Source organism: Pangasianodon hypophthalmus, chromosome 3 (assembly GCF_027358585.1).
Source record: "Pangasianodon hypophthalmus isolate fPanHyp1 chromosome 3, fPanHyp1.pri, whole genome shotgun sequence".
NCBI lineage: Eukaryota > Metazoa > Chordata > Actinopteri > Siluriformes > Pangasiidae > Pangasianodon > Pangasianodon hypophthalmus.
Genome location: NC_069712.1, coordinates 12,139,709 through 12,165,000, shown reverse-complemented (window position 1 = coordinate 12,165,000; position 25,292 = coordinate 12,139,709). Strand labels below are relative to the sequence as shown.

Sequence of the window (25,292 nt, the reverse complement as noted above, 5' to 3'; positions counted from 1 at the left end):
GGCAGAAGCTCCCAGCGCAGCAGCCTGAAGCATCGCACCGCTAATGGTGCTTGACCTTTGGCGTCAGCGCTGACTCAATCAGTGTAGATAATGAAACGATGTAATCAAACAATAATTACTTGATAAACTGCTCCACTAGCTCATGTGAGGAGGGGCCGTTGGGGGTGTGTATGAGTGTGTGCGGCATACGTGTGTATCTTTAAACGTCTGTGTCTTAATCAGCTAACTCCATTTACATGGCTTTGCATAAGTGACAGGTGGATTTATGGGGCTTTTACACTGTGTGACTTTTGCTCTCATCTGTCTCCAGTATATAATCCTGAATCATCTGGCACACTCTGAGAAATGGTGAAGTGCGAGGAGAGGATGCAAATGATCCTCTCGCGCCGCTGCCTGTGATGAATCAAAAATCCACAGCCATTAAGGAGTATATAAAATTTGATTTGATGCAAGTAGTGTCTGGTACAAGCCACATTATTGTCAGAGGTGAGAGTAAAGACACAGCTTAGTTAAACTTAAACAGCCCACACACACACACACATACACACACACACACACACATACACACACACACACACACAGACGTGCGCGTGTGCGAACGCTGAACACCCATCTCCTGTCAGATGCGCCTGGTGCTTCTTGAGCAATCAAGCATTCAGTGATTGTTCTCCATCACATGGACAGCCCTGAAACACCCCTGACCATCTGTGAGGTTATTGCACAGGGCCATAGAACAACAAACACACACACACACACACACACACACACTCTTCTCAATCACCTCATTCTCAGCTGTATCTGCTTTGCCCTACACGCACATGCTAGAAACCCCAATCTGTAAACTTAGGCATGTCATTTATGGCATTTATTTCTTTTTTAAATTATCTATTCATTTTCTAATATAATATATTAAAAATATTGAGCGAAATATTCAGCAAAAATATTGAGCTAACTCAATTACAACTAAATTACAATTAAAACAGATATTTATTAGTCACTGTTTTGTATTGTGACTGAATCACAGTCTCAGTTTCTGTAATCCTAACCCTAATTCTAGCCCTTCCCTATGTATAAGGGTTAGTACATGCAAATAATAATCATTTTTTTCATTAAAAAAAACAAACAAATCTCAGATATTATGTTGGGCATATACAGGTAGATAGGTTCTACAAGGCTTTTATAATACATAATAATTATGTAATAGCCTATGTAGTGAGCCTGTGTTGTGAATAGGAAGCCATAATCATAACAAACTCAGGGCAAAAAAAAAACAAAGTTGTAGAAGCTAGATTATATTTTCCTAGGAAATGTAATAATATCAAACTGAATATAAGTAACAAGAGCACATTACTTGGGTTGATAGACGAAATTAATCTGAAACATTAAGACTTTTTTTATTTTTTCCTTCCCTGGTGTAGTCACAGCAGAGCACTACTGCTAATGTCTGTAGTGATATAATACTAATATAGGCTGATTAGTATTTAAATTCATATTCAAATGCATTTAAAAACTAGATCTTTTAACTAATTTAAATTCAAGTACACTTCACAGCTCTAGTACTGACTGTAGTTAAATGATTTTAAGAACTAATAATACTTTTGTTATAGTATCTGCTCACAAGGACATTTAGTATAAGTGGACTGTTTTTAGTAGATGTGCAATTTTAATAAAAAAGGTTTGTGTTTTATACAGTCAATCAATGCGCTCTTCACGTGGACTTTTGTACAACCACTGCATGGTGATCCTTCTCCAGGTCATGGCTGCTCTCATCCTCATAACACTGACACCTCAGAGCAGGAGACATGTGTTCTGCTCCTTGTCTGTTCACACACTGTGTGTGAGTTGTTGTTTAAAGAATGTGTTACAAGGTGCACATTCACAGAGCAGGACCTAGGCCGTGTGTGTGCATGTGTGTTTGGCCCTTGACAAGGCTAAGTACTGAGGCATGAGAGTGTGGAATTTGGCCCTCTCTCGCCAACATTGGTGCTGGAGCCAGACCGACTGCGCCAATCAGCTGTGGAACAAACACACACGCACACACTTTCATTTATTCCGTACAAAAACACTTTGCATACTCACATGCACATAATGACTCAAATGCACACACGGACGTCCACTGGAACCATATGAAAATGCATGTATGATTGCGATTGTGTATGATTGTATATCAGAGCAGATAAAAAGCTGATATGACTCATATGCAAAACAAATCTAAAAGGAAATGGGTGTTAATAATTGACTAAAAGTTCAAAGTCTGCTGAAACCCCAGTCTTGGGCACTGATGCATGCCAGTGCTGCAGAGAGTGCTGTTTTACAGCCATACCAGTGTAGTAATCTCTGTTATTGCTCTTATTAGCTTTCTGTAATGACATATTGTGATTGATCCACAAGGAACGCAGTTAGCTTAAGAGTTGCATGATTTTATTGTAGTCTTCTCTATGTAAAATCAATGGGGAAATTGAATGGAAAATTTGGCCTGGGGGAACGTAGAGGATAATGAGAACCTGTAGGAAGCAGTTTCTATTTATTTCCGCACTAACTGGGTTACGGGAAATGGACACGAGAGACCTGTGGATGCCGCTCTTTTCTAATTCCAATTCAAAGGTCCTTTCACAGAGAAAGTGCACGCACGCTTGTGAGAGAGAAAGAGAGAGAGAGAGCAAGCGGGGCAGATGGATATGTGCACAGAGAAATATGTTTTCACTGAGCGGCTGGCTCCAGGCCCGTGTCTTTTTGTTTGCCAAGTCTAGACAGGCAGTATAAAGCTCAAGCTCAGGGTCTTAAGGTGAGACCAGCAGGGGTCAGAGGCGACCTACTGTTATGTTTTCACCATTTACTGATGATAAGAACAGGCATGAGTGGTGTAGCACCAAACACTTTAGCATACATCTCTCAAAATGCACAGCTGCATGAGGATGAGCTGCAAAGTGACTCTTTTGCAGTGTGACCTCAACTCAATGGCTCAATTCTGATTGTGATTTGTACTTTCTATGCCTTCCAGCCATGTGGGCATAGACAGAGCAGTGTGGCGTTGGCTCTCAGCTCAGTTTGAGGTTTGGCATGTTAGGCACCTGAAAGGCTGAACGAGTAAACCTCCAGTGTTTAGACAAGTCTAAGCAACCCGGGAAAAAGCCTTGAAAATAAATTATGGTCCATAAAATCTGAGCTCACTACCAAGACTTTTTTTTTAATTTCATAATTTCTGAAATAACTACAGTATTGTCACATTATAGGTCTCAAAAGAAGCTCACATCATTTTTAGTACTGTAAGTCAAAAACATTTGCTATTGATTGACATTTTTACTACAATAATGAACAAAGCATGCAGTTTATTATTAGTATTATAATAAATGAGGAAATATAAACAATCCATTTAGTAGTGTATCCAACTAGTGTATCCATACTTGCTGCAGTAGAGTTCATAAGGAGTTTTCTGGGCCTCTGCTGTGTTGAGAAAGTGTTCCAGAGTTGATGTACACAGTACTTACCAATAAATATGGCATGTCTTACTTAGGCAGCCACCAGGAATGTAGACCCAGATTTGCTGTATATGTTAAGAATGTGTCTCACATTCTTAAAGTGGGGTTCAAGAGAACCCCAAATCTCTGATGTATAACCAGGAGGTAAATGCAGTCTATATTGGAACTGTCAAATGGCATTAAAATAGATTTAGGACCTAATAAGTTATAATATATGCCTGGTGGTCTGGGAAAAGCTGTCAGACCAGCATCTAAATTCTGTCAAACAGACAAAAATTCTGAAAAAATTGACTTTGGCCAATTTTTTTTTTCTTTCCTGCCTGTTACTTACTTTGACACCTCAATTTTAAACCATAAATATATTTCACCAAAATGACATGAAAATGTTTTTGTTTACTCTTTAATCTTGCCTTGGCTGTCTCCCTTTAGAGACCATGCTAGGTAAGGAGCCGGTTTAACAATCTCAGTGGTAAAAAGAAACAGTTTGCCTAAAACCTTTCAGGCTTTGATCAAGTTGTTGGATATCGATGTGCTATAGCGGACATGCGTCTACTCAGTTCAGGGTGAAATCAGATACCGGGTTCTTAAAATGTCTGTGAAGCTCCTGTGATGCAGTCAGAATGAAATCTTTAAATCTACTGTCTTCCTTTTGAACTTTTGGGCGTAACCTTAAATGCTATAAATAAATATATTTCAAATTTTAAATCAGTTTCAGTATGTGAAGGGCCACAACACACATTTTTTAATGACATTATGATTAATATATGACATTAAAGTTTGATATATCTTTTAACTCTTATAACTGACAGTTTTACTGGTCACTTGAATTCAGTGGTTTCGTATCATACTAATCACACTAAACTGTTTCATGTATGAAATTGCTTATTTTCTAATTTAATGCTTAACAATTATTACACTGAAAATGGATACCTGGCTGCAAAAAGGTTGAAATTGTGAATCATGCTGTATACTCTGACTGCAGGCTGTTTTGTAATAGTGGGATGGTTTTGTCAATCTGTTTTTTGACATTGTAAGGACACTGGGAGGTGATGTCACCGTCATGGTTTGTCCCTATCTGTGTAACAGCCTAAACCCCATCCATCTCACTGCTCTTATGCCCCTACCCCCCGCCCCCAATTCCCACCAGTCTCCCTGTGAAACTATTGAGTGACGTCACCCATGGACGGGCAGCTCTCCAATGCACTGATGTGCATAAGTGTGAAGCACGCTATTTATTTTTACCACCAACACACTGAAATGTTCCTTTTCACTCCAGTGCAATCATGTCAAAGATGTTTAATAAAGCTGGACAGGCATGTTGGCAAGATATCTGGACTATTGTCCTCCAGCATGTGGACAGCGATTGAATGACGTTGTTGAAGCGTAAGTGCCATGACATTAATCATTACAGTTCTTTACAGTGAATAGCATAGGACTATCTATTAGCCCTCAGTGGCATGTTTTGGTCAAATGAACATAAAGATGTTTGTGTTAGTCCCTGTGAAAGGGAATCTTTGTTTTAGCACATGGGTCATGGACAAAGGTTAATGACAAGCTTGAGAGTAGCTTTGTTAAGGATAGTTATGGTCTGTGTAGTGCTTTTGTAAGCTCTTAATGTAACCCTACACTTAAAAATGTGATTTTTAAATGGTTAACACGTCTTTGATGTCTGATTCTGATTGTGTAGATTTATGTTTGGGTTGACTTTGTTAACATTCATTCATCTTTAGTAATTGGTTTATCCTGGTAAGAGTCACGATGGATACAGAGCCTGGGAATAAACCCAGAATACACCCTGGATAGGATGCCAGTACATCACAAAACATCATGAACATACAAATTCAGACACCTATTCTCATCTAGGGGCAATTTAGCATAGCTGGTCCACCTGAGAGCAGTAGGAGAGTGGAGAACCACTCGGACACAGGGGAAACATATGAAACTTCACGCAGACAGTAACCCGAGCTCAGGATTGAATTGTGAACTCTCGAGCTGTTAGATGGCAACCCTGCCCCCTGTGAGCTAGCTATTTCAGAAGGTAGGAAAACGTAGCAATTTCCAATTTGCATATTCAGGCATATACATTATATCTAGATGATTTTTATAAATATGGTGAAGGTGTAGAAGTTCTGAGGATATTTTAGTAGTTTTACAGGCATTTAGAATATTTTGACTATTTTTACGATCTACTGTGGTACAGAGATGATGATAATGGTTTAAAATGGCTTTTGTTATTTTGCGTTATTATTTAATCTATTATTTTAAATGTTAGGTAAATGTATGTGACACTGACAGAAGCACACTAGGTAGTGACTTTTTTGTGAAGAAAAATGTGACATCTGTATCTGTTTAGTCCTGCAAATATATTTTTAATTTAATTTAATTTTAAACCCTATCACTGTGGACTGCTGGAAAAGTAAGTCACTTTTCATTCACAAGATATAACAAAAATAGAAATTTGCAGAACATAACTTTATTGAACTTTTGAACTTCTACTGTACCTCAACCTCAGCTACATGACTCAAGTTCATAATCGGCCTCAACCAGTGGAGCAAACCACTGACACTGGACAAAAAAAAAAAAATAATACTGCACCTGCTATTAAAATCTCTATTTGTTTCTGTTTAGAACACATTATCTGTTCATTCAGAATAAATGTATTCATATTCGGTCACATCCCTTGTGTTTACACTTGTGTTCTCTGGCTCTATTGTTTTCTCTTCACTCCACTGACGACAGCAAACAAACACTACTTTTCAGTATGAGTTTCAGTCTTATTCTGCAGCTCTGCCTTTGACTAACAGCACTAGTAACTCCTACCAATCCAAGCACAGCACAGGTCAGGTGATTTCCATCTTTAAATACTGTTTATGACCCCTAACATTGATTCATTAATAGCTTGTCTCTTATCAGCCTGCCTTTTCCTGTCTGTATTAACCAGTTTATATTGCCCTGATTACACACAGTCCGTCTCAATGCGCCTTTGTTTGGCTTGTCACTTATTTGTCATTATGTAGAACAAGATAATGGATCTGATAGGATGTGTAACAGTTAAAAAAAAATTGCCATGGAGGCACACACACACACACACACACACACACTTCTTGTCCCCATGCTGCTCAGACATGCAGGTCTAAGACAGTGACATTAAGAGCAATAATGTCAGGAGTCAGTCAGACATTAAAGTCACTGTCAGAGAGGAATCACTAAGTGCTTTGGGGAGCTGAGGGAAGAAGAGGTCTCATTAGAGCCTGAACCTCAGAGCTGTGTGTGGAATCCCTCTGGAACACACACAGATGCCACTTTATCTCCATACATTCATGACTTTTACCTACTTTTTAAGGAACTGTAATGGTAGCTTATCAGGCTATTGTTTGCGCTATTGTTTAAAGTGTTCCTATAGATACTGCTACTGCACACAGCAACCTGTTGCTCTGCATCTTTCTCTCTCTCTCACACACACACAGGTGGATGGTTGTTGAGTTTATCGCAGAGGCCCCATTAATTAGCCTAATTAGTCTTGCCATGGGCAATAAGGGCCTGATAGCGGCTGACGGTCTCCGGTTCGCACGCCCAGGCCGGCCGTTTACTCTGGCAGATACGTTTGTGTGTGCTAATCACCCACATCCATCACCTCGCCCTACTGCACTGAACCGCTGTTTGCTGTTGCATTAGAGCAGTGTAATCTAGATCAGCTCTATCTGACTGAGCATGCACGTGCGTGTGTGTGTGTGTGTGTGTGTGTACGTGTGTGAGTGTGAGTGAGAGAGAGAGAAAATCTAGAGTGCCGCTTACATAAGTGGACATTTAAACAAAATCCCTCTCATAAAATTCTGATAAAGGAGTGTATGAACATGGATTATTTAATTAATGTTTCATTTACGTATTTATTTGTTGGATTTTCATTTTAAATATTTATTTACAAAATTGGGCAGCACTATGGCACAGTGGGTAGCTTTGCCACCTCACAGCTCCAGAGTTCCCAGTATGATCATGAGCTCGGGTTACTGTCTGTGCATGTTCTCCTTGTGTTTGCGTGGGTTTCCACCAGGTTCTCCAGTTTCCACCCACGGTCCAAAATCGTGCCGGTAGGTGGACTGGTTATGCTAAATTGCCCCTACGTGTAAATGAGTGTGTGAATGTGTGTGTGCGATGTCCTGGCGTCCTGTCCTCGATGAATTCTCAGTACTAACGGGATAGGGCTAGATCCTGAGCAGTGTGGTCTTGAGCAGATCTCAACCCTGACTAGGATAAAGTGATTACTGAAGATGAACAAATGTATGAATGTATGTATGAATTCAGCAGCTGCATTTAGATTGAGATTTCTCAGTTCTTTTCTCAGTGCAGAGAAACATTTAAATTATCATTTGTCATAATCATCTAAACTTTACAGTATTCTTTTAAAACTAGTGAAAGTAAAACTAAGAAATATTTATATCTTAAATGTGATAGCCATGTTTTATTAACTTTATTCACATGATTGATGTACAATATTTTCTTAGTAGGCAACTGTCCGCATAATTGTAATGTAGCATAAAAGTATGCAATACACAAATACAAATTACACACAGACTACAGAAAGGCACAAAAGTCTGTTGTGTTAAAAAAAAAAAAAGTCTGAGTTTAAAATACCTGTGAACCAAACCAGACAGTTGAAGTTATGTACAGATTTGTATTTAGACTTGAAAGATTGAATAGACTTTCTATTTTTACTTTCTTTTAAATCTTTGTAACCTAAATGAAGTATTACCAAATGAACTTTTAGGCATATTTTGGGGTGGTGATGTTCCATATCTGCTGATTTACCTTTAACAGGCACCTCTCTGCTCTAGTCTAACTTTACCATCGTGCTTTTCAGTTCTTTAGCCATTGCTGCTTGATCAGCCTCAGTGATTGCTCCTGATACTTCCTGTTTCGGTTGTGTGGTCCGTCCTGAAGAAAGGCTGCACTGTGGTTACTTTGAAGACCCCCTCCCCCCCATGCTACCCGCCCAAATTCCCACACTCTGCATCTCTATCCCTTTTTATCCTCCTTTCCCCTCTCTCTATCCTCCTGTATCATGCACTCTGTCTTTCTTCCTCAGCTCTTTCATCCAGCGAATCATCTCTTTAGCACCTCTTTAACATACCAAAACACTCCTTCATTTCCACATGTTTAAAGCGCCATCAATGCTAATTGCGCCCGGGCCCTGTGCAAAGCCCCCCAACCGGCTTGTGTTTGCCCACCCGGTCAGGGGGCTGTGTGTTAGCCGGATGTGCGTTAAGCAGCTCTGCCCGCTTCTGCCCCCTGACCCTCTCGAGTTTGCCATCACCATGGAGCTGGCCGGAGCGATGGAGTGCTAAGTGGCAGCTGTGGAGGACCCGGGCTGCATGGGATGAGCTGTTGCCAGGTCTCTGTTTACTGAGCCAATTCTCCTTAGTTAAATGAGGGGATTCATCAGAGCAGCCTGTGTGATATTGTGTGTCTTTTCTGGTCAGTTGGTCTAAGCAAGTGACTGTGTCCTAGCAGCTGGAGTGCTGGAGCTTTGGTCAGTGAAATTCTGATTCGGTTCATTCATTTTAATACACTGTTTACTAGGATATGATTAATGAAAAGCATGTATACACACACACTTTCAGTTTCTCTGTAGTTACGTTTACACAAGAAACTAGCACCTTTTAACTAGAATCATCTGCACGAGCTATCAGTGAATGTGCAAAAGGAATTATTCAACGTACAATCTGTACAGTTGCTTGTCCCATAAATCCACTGTTTTTTGCCTTCCTGTTTTGACCCACCTCATCCATACAGCAGCTCTGCTGGTCTCCTTGGTTGCCTGCCAGTTGTACATCTTTTCCTGCAACTGATTTTCTTATCTCTTGGAACAGTTTGTGGGAATTTCTAATTTATACAAAGTTTTGCCAAAATGTGATTCAGCTGATGGAACAATGCAGATTATGATACAGATAATGAAATAACAAGGTGTTGGCAAGTTAAAGCTAAAGGATAAGAAAGCAATAAATCAATTTTCTGGAAATAAAGACATTAAATGGCTTTTACGTATCATATGAACCATGGAGGGCTTAAATTTGTTTTTATAATTTGAGAAATATCACATGACAAGAGTTGCTCTTATTGTTTTAGGCATTAAAATTATCTCAGAGGGAATTAATTAAAATTGCGAATACATGAAGATACCCTGAACAAGTATAAGTAATGGAAGCATATTACTCTAAATAACTAGAATGTAAACTGTGTGCCAACAATTACAGACTTGCCTCAAATTAGATTCTTTTTATATAGTTATATACTGTAAGTATTTCAGAAAGTATTCGGATATAATTCACATCAAGGTATTTTACGTTTGAACTGCCTGTCACTACAGTTTTCAGCTTCATGCAGTTTGCATTTATTTTTATAGATCACTTGTGTAAGCCTAATTGATATCACTTAATAATCGATGGTTTGTTATAAGTGGCTGGTCATAAGTTTCACTTACTTTGTAGCCTGTTAGCCTCTAATCCAAAAATAGAAAAGGACACCAAAATCTATTCCTGATTGACTGCATTTAAGGAACAATGTGCTTTTCCACAATTCCTTTAAGTTAAAACCTCTTTCTGTTTTATTTCCACTCCTTTTTTAGGCCGAATTTTTTTGTGTGTGTAAGAATTTAGTGTCTGATGAATTTCTTTTATGCAGTTGTTATTTGAAGATGATGTGTGGTATCTAAAATTCATGACATGACCTGTGCATTGTGGCTTCTGTGTACAATCTTGTCGTTTGTGTGTCCGTAGCTACCCGTACAGTGAGGACAGCAGTCAGGGGAAGCAGTACATGAATACGCGATGCCCTGCCTGGTGTGACCGCATCCTCATGTCTTCTTCTGCCAAAGACCTGGTTGTAAAGGTCAGTCCAGCCTAAATTAAATCCCCATTCATACAGTTACACCATGCATAACTCACAGAGCGTATGAAAAATGAAACTGCACCACACGATTTTTTAAAGATAGATGTTTAGGCTGTTAAACACAAATCCTCTGTGGGGAACTTGATATAAAAAATATGCAGTGATTTTTTTTTATTATTTTTTTTTTAAAGAGTTTAAGTCAAGCGGTTTAGTGTGACCAGTTATTGGTCCTCATCTCTGCTAATTCTAGCTCCGTATCCATCAACTTTCCCACATTTCTATCCGTGTTCTCTCCATCTCTCACCGGTAGTTTATGCTGTGCCAGGGTCACAGATGGAGCGGGTGCTGAATATGTAAACTTTCATCTGCCATGCAAAGCTCATTGTCCACACTGGCAGAATATACAGGCCTGCTCTCATAGAGTGCCAGGCACGCATGTCTGCTTTATAAAGCTTCATAAGTCTCCATCGAGCTGGGCAGATCTCTGTTACTCTGGCTGCTCTCTCTGAGTCAACTTGCAGCCAGCCAGGCCAAGAGCTGCTCTCAGATGTACTAGAACAGTAAACTCCTTTTCTCTCCTTCTATCCTTTTCTCTGTCTCTCTCTGGCTTGGTTTAGACTTGGCATTAACATCCACCTCACACGATCTGCTCACAAGTGTACTTTGAGACGGAAGGCCATTCACACCTGTTATTTCCATGCACCACAAATGCATCTTTAGGGACCGCTAATAATAATTTCATAACTAGAAGGATTGCCAGATCTGCCAAAAGCAACCCAATATCACTTCAATAAAAAAGCAGCCCAATAAACTCAAACAAACTGTTCATATTTAGCAGTCGATCATTGTTTTGTAATTAAACTACTGGACACTCAGGTTGTTTGATAAAACTGCTTTACTCATACTGTCCGTGCCACAGTCCACGGACTGTGTGGTTAAATGAAAATGCCAAACTTAAAACATTCCCCTTTCAAACCCTATAAACTACAAGTATTTTAAAGCTCAACATCAAGTCCGGTCATAAAATGAGTTGTAATATTCAAAAGTAACATCATACAGTATTTCTTAATGAAGCAGTAATAAAGACATGTCATTTCCTTAAGCATGTCTTTCACCAAGCTTCTAAAATTGTCTCGTATTATTTCATATATTGTCATAAATAAAGAGAGGACACTTCTCATGGCTGATAGTGCAGGTTTTAATATAGTGATATAACCAGTGTAGGCTAAACACCCAAGTCTTGGACTAGAAAATCAACCCAGATATGAACCACACCACAAAACATTTCAAATACAAATGTACAATGTTCCAGACCATCTCTACAAGTGGTCTGAGTGATTAGATCACAGACGCCATCTGACCTCATTCAGACCTGTACTTACTGCTGTCCACCTGTCCACTTGTGATCCGAGCACATGAGACAGATGTTCATACCAAGTCTGAATGGAGTCTCTGTCATCCCATCTCTCACTCCATTTGCTTTCTCGTCTTGATCTCAGGCATTTCTAACAGATGTGGAAAAAGAGCAGCTTTGCCTCCGATGTTTGGCAGTAGTCAAGTAGTTTGCATTGTTACATGATTTTCTCCCCCCTCCCCCCAAAAAGTTTAGTCTGTCAGTTCCCTTTGATTAGCTAGCTCTCCCCTATCATACAACAACTACCGACCGGGTGAACCATTACATTAAGTAATCTCTATTCAAATGAAATAATTTTCTTAGAGTCAAATTCTGTCCCAAACTGACCCAAAGATAATCACACACTCAAATCACCACAGAAATGTCTAATGTCTTATTCACGTAACTATTGGGTCTGTTTTAACATTAACCCTAGGTTCCTTTTACTCTCTAAATATATGTTGTGTATTTATTATTGCAGTTACTGCTGGTTATCAATTGACTTAGTTTATCCTATTCATTCAGATATCTATTCTTTATTTGTGACAATAAAAGGAATAATATGATACCATTTTAGGACCTTGGTGAAAGAACAGTTTAAAGAAACTGGTTGTAATAACACTTTTTAAAAAATGTATTGTGTGATGTTACTTTGTTAATATTACAGTACATTTGGCCATGATAAGGATGGACAAGAGCAGTGGAAAGGCTTTTGGAGGGAGCAGCATATTAGGCTGGCTTTTGGGCTGTTTTTTTTTTTTTTTTTTTTTTTCTCTTTCTTTTTCTCCCACACACGGAACAGGCAGCCCTTTAGAGAAAGACATGTGCAAAGCACCAGCCAGTTAACATCACATTTTGTTTTCTTAATACCCATTAAGGAACTCAAACACACTTCATTAGTAGTTCATTTAGATATCCTTTATTAGATTACATAAGCTTATGGGGTGCTGAGTCTTTCTCTCTGTCTCCTTTCTTTGGCCTCTAGCTCTCTCTTTCTTTCTTCCTTTCATTGTTGGTCTGTAGTTCTCCATTTCTTAATCTCTCCTTAATTTCAACCTTTCTATCCCTCAATTTCTTACCCTATACCTCTGTCTTTCTTTCTCACTCATGCCGTCTCCCTATGTAACTCTCTCCATCTCCCTCCCTCTCTCGAAGGCAGAAGTGGTACAGATTGTTGAGACATGGACCCGTAAACAGAGCTGTGCGCAGCGTCATCGATCATGCCGTGCTCCGTTAGCTCTGTGCCGTGTTATTTTCTGCTTGCCGAGCCCTAACACGCTGAAGGTTTGCCTGCAGCGGCGGGTTGAGGAGCTTCCGCGCTCTGCACCGTAATGAAGGCTCGGTGAAGCGTGCGCGTCACCGCAGCCCCGGCCCCTACCGTAATTTGTTTATCTGTCTAAAGATTACGCAGGCCGAAAATCCACAATTTTATGCTGCCTTTGTAAATTATCAAGTATCTTTTTGATGAATGTATCTGTGCCACTGGTAGCAAAACCCCCTAGCGCACAAATGGGAATGTTGAAGCGTAGCCTGAGATGGAAAGGTAGAATTAGTGTGTGTGTGTGTGTGTGTGTGTGTGTGTGTGTGTGTGTGTGTGTTTGGGGTGGGTGTGTGTTTGTGTTATCGGATCATAGTGCAAGGATGACCTGTATGCTCCTATATTATTGGTTTGAAGTTCATTCAGAATGAATTTTGTGCTTCGAAAGCCCTCTTTTTTTTATCACTCTGTTTGAGCACACCTCAGCATTCACAGATAGGTCGACTGTAATGTTCTGAGTCTGAGTGTGTGTATTCAAAAAGCTTTTAGTTCCGGTTGGAAACTGCAATCTACATTATACAAGCTTTCTGTTATTTGATTGAATAGAACTGTCAGAGACAGACCATGTTATACTGATATATTTTAATTGCCTGTATTTTTTCTATTCAAAATATCCATTACACTCACGAAACACTTTATTAGGAACACCTGTACACCTGCTCATTCATGCAGTTATCTAATCAGCCAATCATATGGCAGCAGTGCAATGCATAAACTCATGCAGATACGGGGCCAGCAGCTTCGGCTTATGTTCACATAAACCATCATTATGGGGGAAAAATGTGATCTCAGTGATTTTGATTGTGGCATGATTGTTGGTGCCAGACGGGCTGGTTTGAGTATTTCGGTAACTTGTGATCTCTTGGGATTTTCTAGCACAACAGTCTCTAGAGTTTACTCAAAATGGTGCATTAAAGAAAAAACATCCTGTGAGTGGCAGTTCTGTGGACGGAAACACCTTGTTGATAAGAGACGTCAGTGAAGAATGGCCAGACTGGTGCGAGCTGACAGAAAGGCGACAGTTACTCATATCACCGCTCTATGCAGTTGTGGTGAGCAGAAAAGTATCTCAGAATGTACAACACGTTGAACCTTGAGGCGGATGGGCTACAACAGCAGAAGACCATGTTGGGTTTCACTTCTGTCAGCCAAAAACAGAAAGCTGAGGCTGCAGTGGGCTCACCAAAACTGGATAGTTGAAAACGTAGCCTGGTCTGATGATTCTCGATTTCTGCTGAGGCACACAGATGGTAGGGTCAGAATTTGGCACCAACAGCATTAATCTATGGACCCAACCTGCCTTGTGTCAACAGTCCCGGCTGGTGGAGGTGATGTAATGGTGTGGGGAATGTTTCCTTGGCACACTTTGGGCCTGTTAATACCAATCATCGTGTGAAAGCCACAGCCTGTTTGAGTATTGTTACTGCCCATGTGCATCCCTTCATGGCCACAATTTACTCATTTTTTAATGGCTACTTCCAGCATGATAATGCACCTTGTCACAAAGCAGAAGTCGTCTCAAACTGGTTTCATGAACATGACAGTGAGTTCAGTGTTCTTCAGTGGCCTTCCCGGTCACCGGATATGAGTCCAGTAGAACACCTTTGGGATGTGGTAGAACGGGAGATTCTCAGCATGAAAATGCAACTGAAAAATCTGCAGGAATTGTGTGATGCAATCATGTCAACATGGACCAGAATCTCAAAGGAATGTTTCCGACATCTTGTGAAATCCCTGCCATGAAGAATTGAGGCTGTTTTGAGAGCAAAGGGAGGCAGTACCCAGGTTTAGTATAGTGTTCCTAATAAAGTGCTTAGTGAGTATAAATACAGCATTCACTCCTCCAAATTTATATTAAATTAATATTTTGTTCTTAAATTACTTTTTGCTCAACTTGGTCTCAATTAATGATATGGCTCAGTGGTTCACTGCAGCTAGAATGTTACCAGCTGTTTGCTGGAATCCACCACATACATTAACCCAAACAGATACTAATACCTATGCAATAGATGAAAATATGTGTGAAATAAAGAAAACTGAAAATCAAATGCACTGCCATATTTTTTATTATTACTTAAGTAGGCTCAAGTACTTATTCAAGCATCAGTTTGTAATAGGTTGCTGTGTTTAATCTTTTGGAATTTTCCCTCTTTCAGCTAAACCTGAATGTGTCATTTTTAGCCATTTTGGACGAAACATTTTGGTGCTAGGAACTCTGATGTATTCCCAGTTACTATCCTTAAATATCATACACATAGAGCATCTGTTATACATATACGTTCTATGTATATGATATTTAGCTATAATAACTGGGAATACATCAAAAGGGAACATCTACTTTAAATTTAATCAGCTATGCTGAAAAGTGAAAGGTGTTCTGTGAATGCATACGCTATATACAGTATAACAATAATTGTAAATCTTTATTCCATCAAAAACAAATTTTCTGTTGAAATGTGTCTGAAGTGGTATGGTTCATGTGTTATTTTGTGTATCACTTTAGGTAATATACTTCACAATATTCCAAGTTAATCTGGAATTTATTTGGGTCAATATATCCAACATGTTTGTGCTCTAATGCCAAAATCTTTTCTGTCTGTTCAAACTGTTAAGACTTCATGGTAAATGCAGTAATCATTTACTTATGCACTGTTTTACTTATTTTTTTGCGCTTGTTTTTACTTATTGTTCACAGCCAGAGACTGAGGAGAAGTCAATAACATATGACAATATAGGGCCCAATGTCTGTATGGGGGACCACAAGGTATGTAACCCTGTCTTTGTGATGCATCTGTGTGTGAGTCTGACTGTAAGTCTCTGACCTCAAGCGTATGGTTGTGAGCATGTGTCTGGCTGCCAATTCTCAATGAGTCTGTGTGACTGTGAGTCTGACTGGGAGTTTGGCTGGGAGTCTGTGACTGCAAGTTTGGCTGGGAATCTGTGACTGCAAGTTTGGCTGGGAGCCAGTGTGCCTGACTCAGACTCTGTTTGCCTCTCTGGGAGTCTGTGTGTCTGACTGGGAGTCTGTGTGTCTGACTGGGAGTCTGTGCGTCTGACTGGGAGGGAGACTGTGTGCCTGACTGGGAGACTGTGCGTCTGACTGGGAGACTGTGCGTCTGACTGGGAGGGAGACTGTGTGCCTGACTGGGAGTGGGTTTGTGTGTCTGTGACTGTCTGTGAAGTTTGGCTTGTGTGATTGTGTGATTGTGTGATGTGTAATTGTGTGTCTGAGTATGAGTCTGTGTAAGAGTCTGCAAGTCTTGAATCTGACTGAATTTCTGTATTTAATTTGCTATATAACAAATTTACATTGAGTTTGTCAGTTAAGCTTAACATGTTTGCTTCCTAAAAAAAAAAAAAAAAGAAAGACGGAAAACAAATGGTAAGCAGAAACAGTTTACAGAAAAGATTCATCTCCATCTCTGCTTGTTTAACCTCATTATCTCATCCTGATGATATAGCCTGAATTACGCTCACCTCCTAAACATCCCTCATTTTTATCTTATTGACCAAAGACTTCAAAAACTTTCTACATGCTGACATTAACATAGTGTTGCACATTATGACACTTTAAAGTGGCAAAATGTTGATATTCATTGGAAATGCACCAGGTGATCAACTCTTACATATGAGCCCAAATTGTGCATGGAGACCGTGAGAGCTCTCTGTGTGCTGGACATTTGCGTTTGTGTGTGTGTGTGTGTGTGTGTGTGTGTGTGTGTGTGTGTGTGTGAGATACAGTCAGGTCACTACAAGAAATATTGCATGAGCCACACACAGCCATCAACAGCACAGTCACCTCTGCTTTAGATATAGGGAAAGGCTAAAAGTATCCCATGTGCACACATGGAAGAGTCAAAGCTGACTAAGCTGTTACTGATTGTTTTGTTTTTTTTTCTTTCTTTCTTTTTGTGTGTGTCTGTATGTTTTGCAGCCTGTTTTCCTGTCCTTTCGATTAACCACAGGGGCAGGTAAACCTAATGCAAATAAGCACAAGTGTTGTGTCATGCAGTGATGTGGTAAATATTTTTTCTTTCATTATTTTTTGTTTTCTCATTTTTTTTTTTTAAATCATGTCATAATATTAGAGTTCAAGTAGGTTGTAATGACCATGTGTGACTTCTTAATCTCTCTCTCTGTGTATGTGTGTGTGTCTGTCTGTTTTAATTGGCTAGATATATGCTGCCAAAGAATGGAGGGGATTTCACCACAAGCGACCCTGTGAGAAACTCTGAGACAGCTGGACACACACACACTCTCTCTCACACACTCACAGAAAACCCTGATAAGACTCTTCAGCAGGACTGACCAGTCGTAGTGACACAAGTGCAAGCCATCACACCGATAGAAATGGCAGCATGTGCCCAAGAGTGATTTAAGATTCAGGAACACACACCGAACATCAAGCACACACACACGCACACACAAAAAACACAGCTCATGCCGCTCCCTTCTCTCCTTGGACACTTCTCCTGCAACCTTTTCCCAGAACACCAACACAGTGACAAACAACTTAAAGGACAACTCTTCTTATGTGACATAGCCTTGTTGCCAAAACTCTAATAGAAAATCAGAAGTACTACATATTTTAAAGACAATACTTGCGATTTTTAGATATGCCTCTACATTATAGAAGATACTTCCATATCTTGTGTAAGATGTTTTAAGAAGTGCAATGCAAAAAAGATGTTGTATATGTATAGTGTTAGGTTTATTTGTACATTGGATTATTATATAGTGGTGTTGATGTTTTTTAGTGCTGTTTTCTTTCTCTTTTGGCGAGCTTGTGCGGTCTTTCTCTGTTGGATTAGATTAGGGTTTTTTTTTAAGCTCATTTCAGCAGTTCACATTAGTTTGCTTGATTTCCTTTCCTTTCTTTCCTTAGGCTCTTTTGATTTGTCCTTGCTGACTCGTGTGCCCAGCACACACTGCCATGTCTCTGACATCCACCAAGTCTCATTTTATATACTGTACTTTTTAAAGAGATAATAATTTATGATTCTTACCAAAATGATTACACTGAGGTATGGATAGAAACCTGCCGCTTGTCAGCTGAACCATTTGAATAGTTATAGTTATATATTAAAACACACATCATCTGAAGTGCACCTTTTCTGCAGTCATATGATTTTCATGTAGCCTATCTGAGCTATTCTAACCAGTGTCATAGGCCATGCAAGTAGCTATATAAGATATTGTTTCATATAGCAGTCTCACTTGGTTATTGCATTATTATTCTTATCCTAACTTATTTCTGTGTAATAATATGGTTCTGAATGTGATATTTTAGATAGGCTTGGGTATCTTTAAAAAAAAATGTAAACTTTTTTTGTTTAAGTTTTTTTTTTTTTTTTTTGTTACTGCGTCATGGTGCCGAATATTGTACACAGCAGACAAGTGTGTGTTAAGAATTTGTGAAGTCGGTAGGAGGAAACCGGTCGCTTTTCATGGTCACGCCGTAAACCGCATACTGCTGGAGTGAATAGTGTTCCAAAATACGCCACGCTGTTTTGAGACACACTTTAGAGTGGTGTAGTGTGCGGTTTGGGACGTGGCCTGAGTTGCTCCATCTATTTCATCATTAATCCTGTCTCGCTGCTCGTTAGAGCTTTAAAATGGCGATTAGCAGCCGGCCGACATTTCCTCATATCGATTTTAATTTAGTACACTACATAGTTCACAGGCCGTGTGAAGCAGGTAGTTTGATATTTGGATTTCTTTATTTTTTCCTCATTTAAATCACCGTAAGTGAGAATGAATTTACAGCAAAAATTCATGTCGTCTTAAGAGTGGCTTCCCAAACTGGCATAGCCTACTAAATAGTGTCAAAATAGTGCGCTAACTAAAATGTGAAATAGCCTACTACTTTGACATTGCAGGCCTATTTATTGCATTAATGTGAGGTTTTGGGAGAAATTAAGACGTTATTTAGACGACACGAATGTATTTTATTAGCCAAAAACTTCGACGTACTGTTTAGTAGTAGCCTACTATTTAGTAGGGTAGTATGCCATTTTGGACACTGCTCAGTAACCTTTCCCCTTCCCGCCGGTCACGTGATGCGCTGTGTTTCCCTCTGTAATAGCAGATAGAGATTGAGCTGCATGGGTGGCCTGGCCTCTTCAAGCAATAAATCCATTAGAACTGAACAACTGAGTGTTTGTCATTACTGCCACACATTCATATCACAAACATTTACATATAATTGTCTACTACGATAACAGGTTGATAATAAGGCAAGACACTACAAGTAGAAACAATATTTTGGTCACGTCAATCATTAATTTTAGACTTTTGGGCTAAGCTGTTTGTCTGTGTGTGTGTGTGTATATATATATATATATATATAATAGAGCATGTCTTCTTTTAAACTGTAAACTGTAGTATTAAAATGATGAAATCACACCATCTTATCTCAAGCACAGCAACCTTGATGACGAACTTGGCCCCGCCCACTTGACACTATCACATTGTGTCATAGATCCCTGAAATGACTGTTTTCTAAAGATCAGTATGTGTCATTATGAGATATAGATATAATGTCAGTTTCCTTTGGAAACCTTATAGACCACACTTGCTAAAGTGGAAACACATGAGAGCAAATTGTATTTAAAAAATCGTTTTCCTCAAAATCAGAAATCTCAGTTTCTTGCTGATCTGCATTCATAAAATGTTATTTTAATTTTAATTTTAATATTTATTTATTTATTTATTTATTTATTATTCCTATTCCTGTTTAGAGGAATATTACAGAGGAAATTATCAACAAAAATGTTGATAATCGTCGGATTTACGTTAGATTTTATACTTTAAAATGACAAAAAAAAAAAAAAAAAACAACAGTTTATAACAGGCCTTGGGGTTCTCTTGATTAAACAATAAAGAACTTTACAGAAACAAACTGTTCTGTAGTCCTACAACTGTTTCACTTGAGATAGTCTTTACAGTGACAAGAATATTTTAATATCTAACATCATCCAAAGACTAGATTTTTGGTTTTATTAAGTCTGCAAATTTACACATATTTAATGTGATTGAAGTCTTATTTGCATAAATAAATAATTTTTTCATGTTCTAATATATAGAAATAGTTGTAACATTATCAGTAATCACTTGGGGAAGACTGACTGTGATATCTATTGGTTTAAAAAAAATACTCTATTTCCCTATGTTTAGTCATTTTAATTGCGTTAATGCTGCTAGAGACACTGCACTGAATTAAGTGCTCCGGAAACACATTATCATGACCCCTGGTACATATCCAATTCAAACCTGAAACCACAAAAATACTATAAAGCGCTTTGAAGAGGTATTTTTCTGTACTGAATACACAACAAACAAGCACCTGTTGGCTGGAGTCGTTGTTAAATATCACACTGACTGACACTGATTTACAGCTGAGTATCCAGCCTGACCAGTCCGAGCTGAACCAAAGCCCCATGCCTTGCTCTAACATCAGTTGCACGTTGGATTTACGGTGCATTATGGGTAATAATATGATGAATATAAAACATCCAGGGAATGTAAACTGTCCACTGGGAATTCGGCCACTACAAAATATCCGCATCCCAAATAGTGCACTAAAATTCAGACACTGCACTGATCATCTCTATTTCCTTCCCCTGAAGACTGTAATGTTCAGTGTGTGCATAATAAGTTTGATTTAAGAAATGAATCATCATGATCTTTGCTGCAGTTTATTCCTTTTTCTTTGAAGTTTAGCGCCTTAAACGAAATTTACTCTAATATTTGTATATATTTGTCTATCGAATTTTACTAAACTATCTGTACAGCCTGTTTAATTAGAATATCATTTATAGAGAAATATAAATCCCTCTCATTAAGATTAAAGTGCAGATTCAGTTGTACTGAGTCTATAGATATCCAAATTTGTGAAGCAGATTGCATTTAAATGATGCATGAAGGAAAAAAAAAACATTTATCCTTATCTTCATCTTACTTCTGTAATTTAAACAGTTTCCTTCCCCTGTATTTATTAATGAACACTGCTTATCACTTCTCCAAGTGGAAATAAAACTAACAGGCTAATTCCCCTCAGCTGAGCAATAACTGTCTATATAGCCATTTCTAGAGTCATACACACACACACACACCAAAAAGTTAAATGACTGAGAGTCTTACTGTTCCTTATAACAGCCTACATTAGGCAAACTATTAATCATGCTACCATCTGAAGACATAAATAACGAAATGACATCTATTGAGACATATTTAAAACATAAGCTTGTTAAATAATTTATTGATAATACAAAGGTTTTCTTACTTCAGCACGGAAGCAATAATATTCTCTTAATTCAGCATTTAACCCTCCATCTGGATCTGTTTTTACAGAGGTAGCCCTAAAACTTCAAGTCCTTTTCAATGAGAAGAGCCGGCCGGAGAGGACACTGTTAAAACTGTTAGAACAAATTCTATGTACATGATCATTTACAGCTCGGATGCGGAGTAAGACTCAAGTGGTGAAACGGGGACAGGAGTGAGAGACGTGGTTATTCTGCGACAGGAGAGAAGGAAGGTTTCTGCCACAGGAGAGGATGAGTGCACAGTGGCCATGTCCTTTTGGCGGCTTAATAACATAATTTATTTATCGGTAGAAAATCTATACATGTGAGTTCCGCTTTTGGCAGCAGTAGGAGGCTCAGAGGCCTGTGTGGACCCTGCTTAGGTTTCTGAAAGCTCCTCAGCTGTTCCTCAGGAGAAAGAGTCTGTGCGCAGCATCACAACGTGTCCGAGCTGCTGCTGCTGGGGCTCATGAGCGACAGGCTCGCAGACTTGTGCTTTTTCAGCAGTCTCGTAATTTTCTCGTCGTCTGAGTTGGGGTCCAGCGGCTTGTTGTACTCGTCGTCGTCCTCGTTGTCCGAGCTTTCCTTCATCTTCTCCGTTTCTGAGTCGTGTTTCTTCTTGGCGGTGGCCATTTCCGCTGCGTGCTTCTTGCGCCACTTGGTTCTGCGGTTCTGAAACCAGACCTGCATGTTGGTGAAGACAGATTCATACATTACACATTTTACAGGCAGAGAAAGTCTGAGAGGTTCTGCTGGAACTGAAAACCTCAAAGACGTTTATATACAGGAATACATGTTAAGAAATATATAGCTATAGGACCAAGCTGATTTAGTAATGTAGCCCATCCCAGTGAATCTGTTGTTTTAACTGCTAAGCCTTTATTTACATGCATTACACTCATCACTGCAAATAACAACAACTAATAATAATAATAATAATAATAATGATGACTGACAACAACAACAACAACAATAATAATAATAATAATAATAATAATAACAACAACAACAATAATAATAATAATGATAACTAACAACAAATAATAATAATAATAATAATAATAATAATAATTATCAGGGACATTTTGATAGCTATTTTAAAATAGTAATTTTAACTCTATCATGAGCAGGCCTATATTTCTTAAAAAGGTCGCCCAGAGTTAAAATGGAATTCACGCGCGTTATTTCTTTGGATTTTGATCAGTAGTATGAGAGCACAGATCTGACTGGTGCATACCTTGACCTGACTCTCGGTCATCCCCAGTGAGTAGGCGAGGCGTGCTCTTTCCGGCCCGGCCAGGTATTTGGTTTGCTCGAAGGTTTTTTCCAGCGCAAAAATTTGCTGTCCCGAAAAAGTTGGTCTGGAGTGTTTCTTCTTCCCGTCTTTGTCCAGCATTATATTTGCTTGTGCTGAAAGAGACAAAATGTTTTCTCTTAGTTAAGTACAGGTTTGTTTTTAAAGGTTGCTAAATTCAGAGGCCTTGATTTTAGTCAGTAAAGTGAACACGAACTGGAATAAGAGAGCAACACAAAACAACCCCAAAGCATGTGTTATAAAGTTCTACCTCCCATTTATAATATAATAAATTTATACTTATAATAATAATAATAATAATAATAATAATAATAATAATAATACAGTCCCAATATGTTGAATGAATTCCTACAGCGGTGGATGACCAGTTGTACATTTCCACAGTTCTGCAGTTTTAATGTAATAATATTTGTAGAGTTGAAGAATTGGTATAAATTTATTCTTTACACTGCTCATTTGGGTCTACTTGTGAATTCATGTATGAGGATTTTGCAATGCATTTCTATTCAACAAAATAAAACGAAAAAAAAAAATCTAAATCCTGGTGCTCTCTACCAGTTTGCATAATTTTGCATTAGCAGATTAGACTTTAGAAAACTAAGAAGGTGTGAAAAGCGAGTTCAGATAGTTCTCTCACCCTGACAGGGCAGTCGCGGTTCCCTCCACGGGGAACTCTGCATCATTCCGGGCCAGAAGATCGGCGCTCTGCCCGGGAGCTCCGCCAGCGGCTTCGGGTAGCGCGACACGGCGGCGGGGTTAAAGTACATCCCGGCGGAAGTGGCCAAGCCGTTTATCCGCGGAAAGCTGGACAGCAGCTGTCCCGCCGTGGTGATGGGTCTTCCCAGGATATCGCTAATTCCGTGCGGGGTGCCCAGCGGGAGCTGTGAGCTGAGGCTGGTGAGAGAGGGAGCCTTGAAGCCCGCGGGATTCTGCAGCGTGTAGGGGAACAGCGAGCTCTTCATCTCGGTCATGTTGTGAAGCGCAGCCAGTGGCGTGCTACCCAACACGAAAGCACTCTGCCTGTTAGCATCCATTTGCCCCACCGCTAACATTTGTGTGCATGAACCACGGAGTGAGCGCGTGAAAACTGAACCCCAAACAAAACCTTACAACTCTAAACCAAGCGCCAGTGCGACAACTGCAACTGCCCACAGTGCAACTCAAGTTGTGTAAGTTTATCCAAGACGAAGCGCTGCTGCTCAGTCTAGAAACAAAAGTTTGAAACAAGCAAAACAACAGAAATGTCTGCCCGAGTATCGGGCGAGTCCCCGGTCAGAAGTGCCTGTAGTTCAGTGTGTGTTACCGCGTCGCGATCCACAATCCGCTGCGCAGTCGGAAGCTGGAGGTCGTGTATAATATTTCACCGCGCTTGATGGCGCGCATTAGCTCCACTCACTTTGCTAAATTGACTCTGTGTTATGATGCTCGCGCAGCCGGAGCTTCTGATAACCGCGCCGCCACCTGCACGCGCGTATTTCCCATTGGACAGGGGCTAAGTGAGGGCGCGCTGTGATTGGAGGGCAAACAGCGGGACGCTCCGCGTGCGCGTCACTTGAACAAAGCCGCACTCTATCAAGCTCTTATTGTAGCACTATTAGTGACGCATCATACTGTAGAAAATCATTGTTTCCAGATTTGACAAAAAGACACATTTACTCTATGACCCATTACAGCTGACAATGTAAGTACATTAACCTCGATACGACTGTGCTGTGTGACCAGTTTACTGCTGCTAATGAATTAAGCAGGACTGCAGTTTCAGCTAGTCTCTCTCTCTTTTTTTTTGTTTTGAGTTTGCTGGGTTTTTTCAGTGCTGTTTACAAATGTTTATTTAATTAGTATGATTTAATTACAGACGACAAATTGAAAAAAAAAATAAATAAATAAATAAAAAAGCAAATGCTTTACACTTTTACCCTCCTGTGTTATTTACATTATTGGAGCTTGGTGTGAGCTAACACGCAGCCCAAGCTGCTCTTCATGCTGAAGCTGCTCAGAGCTTGTCCTGGATCAGGAGTGCTGCACAGCCCAGTCACCTCCACCAGCAGTGACTGCAGCTCCTCACAGCTCCTCCGAACACTTCCCTGATTAGTTCAGGCTCATTGACACTGATTGTGTCTTTCTCATCACACAGCGTAAACATGCGTGAAATCACATTAGCCATGCTGTATGCCTGTTAGCTCTAATAGAAACACAAAGTCATTAGCTTCGAGTCATGCACTCATTCTTTTAGTGCACCATTTGTTAGACTTTTAGAATTTTAGTATACTTAGTATTTTGGTCTTTTTAAATAATAATAATAAAAATAATAATAATAATACTAAATCATAGTAACCTGAGAGACTATCAAATATAGTAGCTGGGCATCTAAATAGCAACAACAATATTATTATTATTATTATTATTATTATTATTATTATTATTGATTAATAATAATAATAATAATAATAATAATAATAATAAAAATAAATCATAGTAAGCTGAGAGACTATAAAATATAGTAGCTGGGCTTCTAAATAGTAACTACTATAATAATAATAATAATAATAATAATAATAATAATAATAATAATAATAATAATAATGATAACACCATAGTA

General features: G+C 39.2%; 2 protein-coding genes across 5 annotated transcripts in view; one reads left to right on the top strand and one right to left on the bottom strand.

Moving 5' to 3' along the window:
- Positions 1-19,227, top strand: part of LOC113540195 (inositol polyphosphate-5-phosphatase A) — a 158,388-nt gene extending 139,161 nt beyond the window's left edge. For 3 of the 4 annotated variants that reach the window (XM_053232839.1, XM_026936509.3, XM_053232840.1), the window contains 4 exons: positions 10,253-10,364; positions 15,771-15,839; positions 17,010-17,046; positions 17,251-19,227. In XM_053232839.1, the coding sequence (XP_053088814.1) occupies positions 10,253-10,364; positions 15,771-15,839; positions 17,010-17,046; positions 17,251-17,300 (268 nt within the window). In that variant the 3' untranslated portion in view covers positions 17,301-19,227. Of the gene's footprint in view, positions 1-10,252; positions 10,365-15,770; positions 15,840-17,009; positions 17,095-17,250 lie in introns of all 4 variants that reach the window. The other variant, XM_026936515.3, reaches the window with a different exon arrangement.
- Positions 19,228-21,306: 2,079 nt separating this feature from the next.
- On the bottom strand, positions 21,307-24,354 carry nkx6.2 (NK6 homeobox 2). Its single transcript, XM_026936532.3, has 3 exons — positions 23,331-24,354; positions 22,616-22,788; positions 21,307-22,062 (listed from the first exon to the last, which is right to left on the bottom strand). Exons 1-3 carry the CDS (start codon positions 23,743-23,745, stop codon positions 21,814-21,816), a joined length of 837 nt encoding a protein of 278 aa, XP_026792333.1. The 5' UTR covers positions 23,746-24,354; the 3' UTR covers positions 21,307-21,813.
- Positions 24,355-25,292: the final 938 nt, after the last annotated feature.

Bases quoted from the DNA above. Each gene is read 5' to 3' on its own strand.
- nkx6.2 (XM_026936532.3), bottom strand. From the start codon at position 23,745: ATGTTAGCGGTGGGGCAAATGGATGCTAACAGGCAGAGTGCTTTCGTG. The intron at 22,789-23,330 runs GTGAGAGAACTA...TGTCTCTTTCAG, and splicing joins ACCGCGACTGCCCTGTCAGG to CACAAGCAAATATAATGCTG. The intron at 22,063-22,615 runs GTATGCACCAGT...ACCAACATGCAG, and splicing joins TGACCGAGAGTCAGGTCAAG to GTCTGGTTTCAGAACCGCAG.